The sequence below is a fragment of the Spodoptera frugiperda genome, chromosome 14 (genome assembly GCF_023101765.2).
Source record: "Spodoptera frugiperda isolate SF20-4 chromosome 14, AGI-APGP_CSIRO_Sfru_2.0, whole genome shotgun sequence".
Lineage (NCBI taxonomy): Eukaryota > Metazoa > Arthropoda > Insecta > Lepidoptera > Noctuidae > Spodoptera > Spodoptera frugiperda.
This window is the reverse complement of record NC_064225.1, coordinates 207,278-219,175: the sequence shown is the minus strand read 5'-3', so window position 1 is coordinate 219,175 and position 11,898 is coordinate 207,278. Positions and strand designations below refer to the sequence as shown.

The window sequence follows — 11,898 nt, the reverse complement described above, 5'->3', positions numbered from 1 at the left end:
ACACTGAATAAACTATAAATCGGGATATTCACGTACATATTTGGAGAAGAAATGGTACTACTTTTGAGTCACAGACACAGAGAGACTTTCATCACGAACAGCGTACGCAGACGTGGCGAAGTTGTTGGGCTGCGCGACGAATAAACTTTTCCTTTCTCACTGCGAGCGAAGCTAGTTATTTCTAATTTATGTTGTTAGTTATAGTAAGTATTTTTATATATTATTACACAACACTAAAGGAGATAACAATTAGTAGTCAAAGAGTTAATGAAACAAACGTGTGTATTGTGTTTAATAAACAGTCTTTATTTAATACTACTTCTCTTAACATTAAAGTATTAAACCATCTATAAAAACATAGTAGGTAAACGAAAAACTACGACAACATTGAAAAACGAACATTAATACGCTAACTTTAAGGTCTAATTTGATTAAATACTTAAAGTAATTATTGATCTTATAATTTGTAATACTATATTGCATTGATCTGAATTATTAAGCATTATATTTAAAATTGATCGGCTCCTAGGCCTTGTAATATCATAAATATATCTTCAAAGAACTAATCAACGAATGAATGATACAATTACAAATACTTTTAAAATAATTTGTACAAAAGTAAGTGTTTCTACTGAGTGAATTAGCTCCTGGTCAAATACTCGTTGGCGATTTCCTTCCAGTCAGTAGGGTCTAGTTCCTCTGTAGGCTTCGACTTGCGAATCTTCTTCAGCAGGTCCCAACCGTTCGCCCTCTCAGTCGATGTAACATAAGTGTTGTTAGGGTCCTGTTCAATGGTGTACGCCCCCAAAATCAAACTCTGGATTAATCGGGACGAGATCAACGTCTGTAAAGAAAATGTAATTTGTGAATAACCAACGCCATCTGTCGGCGAGTAGCAAAGTTGTAAGTGAAAGATAAGTGTGTAACAGTGACATCTATTATTTAAAAACTACACTATTACACACTACTAGTGCTGCCATCTACATTCAACAAAAAGTACTACAAATATTAGAATGTACATTTTATGTGAAGCTTTTGTCAATATTATATCTTTATTATTGAAATCACCTAACTAACTAACTTATATCGTACCTTAAGCAGCCTGTACTCGTCGTCAGGCAGACGCCTGTTGACCGTGTAGCCGGCGAGGACGTAGCCTCCGACTCGAGGGTCTCCGGCGACCAGCATCATGTATGTCATTGTGATGGCCAGCTCGAACACGTAGTACGAGTACTGGATGTCGCCGAAGTCGATGATACCAGTCACACGGTAGTCGGATTTGCTGTGAAGAAGAATAATGTTAGATTAGATTAACGCTACAGCGTTTAATGCCTCGAAGATTCTCAGTACAAAGATGAAGTCAGGAATTGTGCCCAATGTTAATACCAGATACACACATGTGGGACAATTTTCGTAAATTGGAACCACGATTTTATTTTCTGAGCAGTGGATTGCACCAAAGATAAAGTCTAAGAGCAATTGAGAAGTAAAAGAAACACACAGGTTATTGGTTTGTTTACTGTTCATGCGTTACATCTGTTTGAAACTGCGTTAATCTGCCACAAATAGACCCCTGTACCAAATAATACCCTTACCCAATTTGAAGCAAGCCAAATTATTCACTTTTAAAAGCGAAATAAGGTTGAATTTTGTTTAAACTTACTATTCTGGCTCACCTCAACAGTATCCCATTAAGAATTTGAGTGCAAACCCTCAATACTGATGGTTTCAGGGGCCTAAATTGACGACAAAGTATTTGAATGAAAACTTGTTAACAACGCCATCTATCGGTCGGGTACAAAACAAATTTACGGTAAAACTTTCCGTGTGATTTAAAAAAAGCAAATATTAAATTGAGTAATTTTATTATGTAAACTGTTTGATTCTTTTAAGTATTTTCTAAACAAATAAAGAATCAGTATCTCGCTATCTTAATGGTTTCATCATTTCAGCTTCATGATAAGATACTACGAGATGTTCAGTAGTACTTATTATTTGAGGTGTCTTCGCAATATCGTGGAAAATAAACAAACCAACAAACTGATAGGACACGTTATGAAACCTTACGTAAGACAAACTTAATAATTGTAAGAATTGAAGTAGTTCCACATTGTGGAACAAATATTTAACGAGCAATTAATGCTAAGACAGAGTTACTATGCCAAAGTAAAAATAGCTGAAATTGTTACCTAGTGACCACCTTTGCGATTTCCTAACCATAAGAACTCTGCAGAGTTTTATCTACAGCCCAATCAAAGAGATTTCATAATGGACAAACATGGATGACATGACTGAATAGTGATTAGCTTCATGCATCACAAATATTTCAAACAAAAGTATGTCTTCTGTGACTTCTTCGAATGCGTCGGTGAACGAGTTGTTGCAAGTGCGACTGCCGTGCAGAAGGTCTCAGGTTCGACTCACGGGGCAGGCAACGCTTGTATTGGGTTTTCGAAAAATTTCTCAGTAGTAGCACAGAGTAAGGAATTACCGGAGGCCCAGTCTATGGGAATGGGCTCACCTCTATTACATGGGACTTCCCAATCCCCAATGGTGAAAAGGAAGTAATACTTAAATTCCAAACACTTTTGCCTACCGTTTCGAGGATAAAAGGTGTGACGATGCATGTGACACGTTTAAGGTAAGCGTCCACATGCCTGCATCGTACGCATTCCGTATCATCATCAGTATGGATCATATGTAGGCATTGCTGATGATGCGTAACGTCCGATGCGTACCTTTATTTTCAATTTATGTCATCATCATCATCAGCCGAGAGACGTCCACTGCTGTGTTTAGCAATTTATGTGTTTTTGTAACATTGAATGTACCAACCTGCCTCCCTCCTTGAGGCCGACGAGTACGTTCATCTCGTTCACGTCTCCGTGGATGACGCCCTTCTCCAGCTCGTCCAGTCGAGGCACCACGGCGTACTTGAACTCTTCGATTACCTGTAACAATACCATTATAGTTAGCATCACCAAAGTTCTGCATAGAACTTGAATGAGTTTAGACGTAGGCCTGAAAGTTTGGAAATAACCATTCATTTCAACATTAGGGTCAATATACTCTAGCTACACATATGGGTCTAAAGGCGTTGGCAAATACGATCAATACTGCTTGATTGGTGCGGTGGTTAGATTAGTGGCTGCCGTACAACGTGTTGCGGGTTCATTCCCGCACGGAGCAACCTTTTTGTAATCCACAAATTGTTGTTCCGGGTCATATGTATGTGAAATTGTAAATTTGTAAACGCACCTACGACAATGGAGTAATGGAGAAATTTCTAGTGTGGGGCGACGTTTTTTATAAATAACAATGAATAAGCTCAATGGTAAGCACTTTACAACACTCAGGGATATAATAACTAAACACATATTATAGGTATTATACGTAGACAGTCTGATATCAGAACAAGTCAGGTGAATGATCCCTGCACTTGTTATTCAATGGGCACTTATCAATAACAGGCGGACATGATACACATACTACAGGACTAAACAATACATGTGGACTGATAAATATAAACGTGCTTATACTAATGGCTGGTAAAAAACAGTCGAGCGAAAAAAGCGGCACGGCCGTACCATCCTTTTCTCGAAGCCATTCAGGCCAATTTCGACCGCCTATATCTTCGTTGTGGATAAAACAAAGTCAAGCTTCTGAACCTTCTTTAACCACGTACAGGCTCTCTTGCAACGTTTAATATGAAATAGTACGTCAGTTTGACCGTACATTGAAGCTATGTGCTTATTCCAAATTTAGATTCGCATGGATAAATATTAAGTGTGCGAGAGCCAGGCTTCGGTATGAATGTGCCGGCTCGATCGGAGTATTACCACGGGCTCACAGAAAACCGACGTGAAACACCGCTTGCATTGTGTTTCGTAGTGTGAAGGAGCCTTATTTCCCCCTTTGGATGTATTTCCCGACAACCCGTAAATTCCTTACTGTCAAAAAGGCGGCAACACACTTGTAACGCCTCTGGTGTTTCGGGTGTCCATGGCCTTAGCTGGATTGCTTATCATCGATCACCTGATGATAAGCAATCCAAGCTCATTTACTCTATTTAAAAATATTATGTTATAAAGGAATCGAAAGAGTGAAGAAGCCTACAAGGATAAAAGTAGATGATGCTCTATATAATAAACATACGCATACAATTACTATCTAATAATCAATGTGCTAACTATAACACAATCCACAATCTTCCAATAGCCACTAATTACGTAAATACAGCTATAAACTGCACTGAACACGGTGATTAACTTCAAACTTGACACACACTCACACGCACACATACACATGTGACATCGGTTATGGTAATATATACCAATTGACCTCTTTACATAAAACCTTCAAAAAGATCAGTCAAGTACTTGCGTGTATGAATAGATGTTTATGAATGTATGGTATGAAAGGAAATGGGACACTGGGATGACTCTCTTTTGTTTTTTGGTAGTTGGTCTTCCAAGGTTCTTTGATGGGAACACGTGCGTGTTTAAATTGATTAAATAATGATGTTCTAAATGAAATTATTTGTGAGCGTGATTCTAACTACTCTTCAATTACTTGTTTACATATAGTATAGAGGACTTAGTACGAGTTTGTTTTACGTTTAAAGAGTTCGAAACTAAAGCGCGTTCGGTGTTCTGATTGGTTGGTTCATTCGAGAAGGCTGAACGCCCTCTCGTTTCGTTCTCAATTTTATCAAAAGGGTACAATCTTTTGCAGAAAAAGTCATAAATTCAAATACTTCTATGTGGAACAAAAAACAAAAAGAGTTTTCCCGATATTATTTCCATCACTATGTGGAACAAAAATAATTTTCATGACACCAATGTCCAGTTGCGATGATATAGTTCACTTTCATCAAAACTTTTACTATTCAAGCAATATCCAGACAAAAAAGTCGATCAAAAATTGGTCAACATTTTAAAGTTACTTTCATACTATCTGATGATGAAAAGTATTGGCCACAGAAAGCTCTACAAATCGAGGAGTGGAAAGAGAATAGGGAGACTATGGCTGAAAATAAATCTATACTATACTAATATTATAAAGCTGAAGAGTTTGTTTGATTGTTTGTTTGTTTGAACGCGCTAATCTCCAGAACTACTGGTCCGATTTGAATAATTCTTTTTGTGTTGAATAGTGCATTTATCGAGGAAGGCTATAGGCTATAAAACATCACGCTATGACTAATAGGAGCCAAGCAGAGCGGGTGAAACCGCGCGGAAGTAGCTAGTAAAATAATATGAAGATGTATCCTCACCTCCTCAGCAAGTTCGAGTTTCTCGGCGTCCTTGATGACGTACTTGAACTTCTCCAGCTCCGGCACCTTGGTCAGCATCCACATGTGCTCGCGGGCCACCAGCCCCGAGTGGTTGAAGTTCTGCAACGGAACACCAATCACATTATTATTAAGAGATTTTTAACAGTATGCAGGCTATTCTCGCCTATTTTACGCCAGCCATGTGGTGAGACTCTTGGAATAGAGATCATTCTATTGCCTGGACACTTCTCTCTTGGTCACTTCTTGTCTTTAAAATACGTTTAAAAAACCACCTGTTTCTGCATGTAACAAATACTTTTCTAAAAACCGTATCATATTAAATCCCTTTTTTCAAATATCGGCTAAAAATAATAGGTGTTTAGTACGAAACTACCTCTATTTTCAAAATCGCTTTTCATCTTCTAACATTGATTTATAATCAACTCTCATTCCATCACATTAAAATCATCACAAGAAAGATACAGAGATACCACATCCATTCTTCACAGCGTTATATAACGGCACATTACGTTATGTCAGTCAGTAGGTAATTAATCGCCGAAACATCCCAATGTCATGTAAGGTTACATGCCGCATCCATCCTCGTTCACATGTCGGCTGGATGTTCAGTATAATGCTTGTTGTATACGACTACAATGAGTTTAACTAGAGGACAATACAGACTGATGGGACCTTGAACTGACCAGCTAGCTGTAGGTGGTATTGTGTAGCGAAATCTATTTGTTACATATATTGCATGCTTTTTGTTTCGTACTAGGATTTTCTCCTGTATCGTGGGTGCGTTTACAAACATATAAGTTCACGGAACAACCATTTATGGATCACACAAAGAGTTGCTCCATGCAGAAATCGAATCCGCTACACATTGCGCGGCAACTGGTTGCCCAACCTTGCTAACTATCTCTTTAGACTACTCTTTCTTAAAGGACTGTGATCTCTGAGATTGCTTCGGTTTTTCTTCTCAAAATAGTTAGTTAGGAAAAATCTGCCTCATCTGGCTTAGTTTTGACATTACTGACGTGTAACAGAGCTATTTTTATTGGTAGAAATACAAGCCATTAATGCTTGATAATACGTAGGTATATTGTAAATTCTAGCATTCAGTTTATCTAGTATATTAAAGCAACTCTAGATTGCACTTATGACTAGTGACTAGTATTCGGCATGCCCAAACATAACCCTCAAACAATCAAAAAAATCCCAATTGCCATCTTTTCACACTCTCTCACATTCCAAACTAAACGACAGATTCCCCTCACCTCGAGCTTGTTATCCAGGTTGGCGACGAACTCGCCGACCTGGTAGTACAGCTGCTGCGACTTGGGCACACCCTGCAGCAGCTCGCCGGGCACGTACTGCAGCAGCCGCACCGCGTGCTGCTTGCCGCCGATGCTCTCAATAGAGTGCAGGTGCCCGTACACGTTGCGGATCGGCTTCGGGCAGGTGATGGAGCGGGTACCTGGTGGAAAGGAAGGGTTATTTTGTACACCCATTCATGGCAAAAACTGGACACCATCGAGCCATGTAATCCTTGTATACTACTTAGCCCACTGTCACAATCATACTTTCAGATATTGTATTACGTACATAACCTCACGCCTGTGTCTCATGGAGGTAAGCAGAGACAATGGAACGCCAATTGCTACGATTCTTCCCAACAAACATTTAAGACGTCGAGTAGACGTTTTGGTAACAACTTAATGTTATTTAGTCTAGTCGTATAAACGTCATAAGGACGTTTACTCGACGGCATTTGGGCCCATTTTATATAACTTAAGGCGCTAAGAGTTTCGTATAACAGTCATATAAAACACCTAATTAGTCGCATAGTAGTCATATACGCGTCGGCGATTTGACTACATGTCGTGTAGTGGTAGCTGGTGCGACGTGTATTCGACTTAATGTCACAAATATGATTTTTATATGATGTAATCGGTATGTAATGGTCGATTAAAGATTATATTAAGAACGAATATTATAAAATATTATTTTAATGGAGTAGTGTTTTTGACAGCGGTATTTATTTTGTTTTTTTTTCTTGTTATTTGAGGTGATAAAACCATTCCATCAGTTGTAAACCATTGGGCAATCAAGTTTACTGATTAATGTGAGGTTAGTTTTTAACAAAATTTTAATGCGCCTTCAAAATTTTAATGTTATCACATATTTTTATGAATAATTTACTATGTGACTGCGTTATATGACAACTATATAACTTCCCGACCAATAAGCTGCGAATTCATTGTAAATAAATATTATAAATTTGATTTAAAAATGGTGGAAGTGGTATACAAGGTGATTATAAACTTTTAACATGACTATTAATTATATAGCAGTCGTATTATCATGTTTGTGATACTTTAGGACGTGTAGAGGTCGTTCTTAAGACTAATATTCGACTTATATGTGATGGTTACTAATACTACGTTTAAACAACAATTGTCCGTATAGCAGTCGTGTAAAAGGTAATTATATGACAAAATTGTCAGTATTACGACGTTTATACTACGAAAACGTTTACACGACGAAACAGTTGTGTATGTAAGTTATAAAGATGTCGTCGTAGACACTATTATACGATGATTGTATAAAAAAGTCGTAATAACGTCTATATGACATTATAATACGACCAAAAATGTATATGACTATTCGGTCAGATAAGGTACCAGTACACGACGAAGAGTTATAAAAACTACTGTAAAATAACTTTAATACGACTCAAAGTTATATAAATGTTTGATTATATGACAAAAATGTTTGCTGGGTTACACACTTCTTTCGCTTCATCAACAGTCATCAGTCTTTTCATGCATGCTCGTCGGTTAAAGGTACTTTTATTTTGGTCCTTATTGTGAGAAAGATATTATAAGAAATTTTATTATGAGGACAAATAATTAAAAGCATTATTAGGAGCTACTTATAATTGCTTAGGTCATCAGAGTCATTCTGAGGCTAACATCATTTATAACTTGACACTGACCCCACGTTAAAAGAGAAAGAGACCTCCGAGAATCACTATAAGGTATTAACAGGCTATTCTTATCTCCTGTTAACTCTTCTTATCTTGTGTATATTACACAATTAAGACCTTTCTTAAAAATACAAAAAGTACTCACCCAAGAAATTCATAATCTCATTCTGAGCTTCAACAACAGAAGGGTTCTGTGTGTCCATCGAGTTCATGATCTTCAGCACGTATCCATGTTCACTGTGCGTGGTGATCAGCGGGTTCTTCACGTTGGGATCCTCGGTGATCTTGTAGTTCTTGTCGTCGTAGCCGTTCAGCTCCTTCAGCTCCAGGACCGAGATGCCGTACAGCCGCTCCGCCAGGGCCTTCACTCCTTCGTGGTCGATGATTGGCCTGATCACCTGGCCTGGTTCTAGGGTTGAGCTTGCCATTGTTTCTGGGGATTTGGAGATGATTGGATTTAGAGAGTATATTTAATTAATAAATGCTGTGCTGAGCAACGGTTTATCAGACAGACAGACTGACAGACTATTAATTGTTGACATGTCTAAATAACCTATTTGTGGTTTAATTGAAATTAATGATTAGACTTTGTATTTGGCTTCAGTCAGTTAACAAATATCTCACACATTCCTCAATTTGAAAATCTAAAAAAATACCAATGTATGTATATAATAAGTTTGAAAATAATTTCTTATACATTGGTAATCCTAATCCAGACTCCATAGTACGTAATATTAAACCCGTATCACGTATGTAAGTATAAGTACCTCACCAGGTGTTCATCCAGTGATACATCACTAAGTACATTTCCACTCCACAAAAGGACTGACAGACCCATTTATATATGTAGAGGGGGATCAATTGTACGAATTCGGCAACATCCGTTTATTATGGCGAGTCGTTCGTATCTGTATCATCACTAATCATCAACCGTTCTCTTTGCTCGTTGCTAATGTACTTGTGTGTGTATCTACAGTTTGTAAGTGAGGACACATGTTTCGTCTAAACTACTGTATCGATTTTGATCTCTATTTAGAAATGGATAAGCTTTTAATTATAACTAGCTGACCCGGCAAACTTCATACCGCCTCAAACCTGTTTTTCTCATCTTTTATACCCGCCCTGGACATCCACAAACAATTTACGGCCAAAATTTGCCAAATCAGTCCAGCCGTTCTCGAGTTTTAGCGACACTAACGAACAGCAATTGATTTTTATATATAGAGATATTTTTTGTGCTTTACATTAATACTTCTTTCTCTACGCGAGCGCAGCCGCGGGCCTAAGCTATTACATACATGTTAATATATCTATTTACCCAGTAAGTTATATAGCAACATCTATGCACATCTTCATCTCAATACAATTCACTAAGACATAAGACAATGTGTCGTCCCGCACTCAACCTAGAAACATGTTGTTAACCCCTGCCAATAGCGAGGCGGCACCGACTAGACGTGCGCATACGCATCTTGCACGCATGACGGGGAAACAATACATGTGACAGTATTATGTACAAACGAATTTTCAAGAAATTGTGTCATTGTATTATGAAAAATACTGTCAGTTATAGTCAGACCTCAGGACAGGAAATAGCTTATGTAAGGTCGCCGTTATCGAAATCGGTAAGGAGGACTATATATTATATACTCAATAATTAACTGTTTGACAAGATAACTCGACTGGTTTCAAGTCACTCCGGGGCTCACACACACACACTCACAACATCACGCTTTTTATCCCCGAAGGGGTAGGCAGAGGTGCACATGCACATTACGGTACTTAATGCCATTATACAGTGTACACCCACTTTTCATATTTATTGGAACACATTGCTCCTAGTCAATATAAATATGTAGTGCAGCAGATTAAGTTAAAAATAAGCATTAGTTACTTAACATTGTTTTAAAAATAAACTTGTCTAACAATAACATTCATAAAAGATTATGATGCTAAATAAATACAATAGTTATGAAAAGTAAACTAATAAATTAACATTATTTTTAAGTGCTGGAGAGCCATGTTTCAGCACGAATGGGCCGGTTCGACCGGATTGATACCAACGGCCTCACCGAAAACCGATGTGAAACAACTTGCGTTGTGTTTCATTGTGGAAGTGAGGTTACCGAAGGCCCTATTGCTACCCTCCCCAATCTTCCCAATCCCCGATTCCCCAATAACCCTTAAATTCCTAACTCCCAAAAAGCCGGCAATGCACTTGTAACGCCTCTGGTTTTTCGGGTGTTGGAATGATTGCTCACCATCAGGTGATACGACTGCTCGTTTACCGGCTTATACCATAATAAGGATCTATTGGTTTGCTTCATTAATTTAACTAAAAAATTTCATATATCAGTCACAATAATATATCTTTATAGTCGTAGTTCGTACTTCTTAAGATTTATGGGTTTTTCGTTCTATTACAAAATAACATGTCGCCCAAAATTTCTCCTACATAAAATAAAGTAGCTATCCTTTATCAGTAATATATAATATCAGTGTAACTGTAGACTGTAGTTAGCAAACAATAAACGCACTATATTGACTTAACTAAAAATACTCCGCGACAGTGGCGCCGCGCGCGGCCGCGTGCCCCAACTATTATCACATGATAGCCGGTACCTCGATATTTTCTTTAAACAATATTTATGGTGATTTGTGATTATATTACTGTCAATTATGGTGATTTAGTAGCTTAATGGTTATTCAATTATAAGTGCTATTGTTTTATTTTATTGTGTAGTTAGTAAAATAGAGATTTTCTGTTATTTTTATGCGTTTTTATACAAAAAAGTCTAGTTTTCGTCTAAATGGCTACTATTTTGATTTAAAAAGATTTCGAAATTCAAAAAATTAATGTAGTTATAGATTTTTTGCACAAATACATACCTTCTAAAATAATTCTTATTTTCTACACAATACGTTTGAATTTTCCTATAAACTAGGATACTTAAACATAAGTGGGTTTTAAATTTAAAGCATGTATTTGAAAATGAATGGTAAGTTAAAATAATGACTGAAGTATTTTCTGAAATATTCTGTAACCAGTTTATAATGGTATTACATAACGAAGATATTAGAATAACTATTTTGTTTAATTGTCACTGCAAACCATTGTATACTTACATAGTAAATAAATAAATACCTAATTTACTTTTGCTTAACTAACACAGAATTGTTGAAAAAAAAATGTCATTAAAAAAATCTTGCAGAAAAAAATAAAATATCACAAAAGAAAATTAAAAATAAAGACTCACCGAATTAATTTAAATACAAGAAGAAAATAAATCCGAGACAAAAAAAAATATGTATTTTTCTCAAAAAAATACAACACCAGTGTAAAACAACTTCGTCGACTGATCAGTAACGATCACGGTTAACCACTGAGTTCTACTGAGTACTGAGTTGGAGATGTAAGGACTATGTACCAGTGCTACTGATAAAGACAGTGTCTATTCCGTGTCACAATGTCTATTAATATCGCTATTGCAATTGCTTTGTTTATTTTACTCAGCATTTAAAATCTGTGAACAAATATTGGAGTGAAATTGTGTTTAGTTAAAGTATTTATATTAGATACTGTAGAAACAGTTTGTATGTGTGTTGTTAATATTGTTTAGTTTGTGTATGG

The 11,898-nt window shown here is 36.9% G+C and overlaps 1 protein-coding gene across 1 annotated transcript; it reads right to left on the bottom strand.

The window, feature by feature from the left end:
* Positions 1–283: 283 nt before the first annotated feature.
* LOC118279347 (hydroxylysine kinase) lies at positions 284–11,692 on the bottom strand. Its single transcript, XM_035599015.2, has 7 exons — positions 11,525–11,692; positions 8,413–8,700; positions 6,556–6,755; positions 5,276–5,395; positions 2,836–2,951; positions 1,093–1,282; positions 284–844 (listed from the first exon to the last, which is right to left on the bottom strand). The coding sequence occupies exons 2-7, from the start codon at positions 8,693–8,695 to the stop codon at positions 641–643; spliced, it is 1,113 nt and encodes a 370-aa protein (XP_035454908.2). The 5' UTR covers positions 8,696–8,700; positions 11,525–11,692; the 3' UTR covers positions 284–640.
* Between the last annotated feature and the right edge of the window lie 206 nt (positions 11,693–11,898).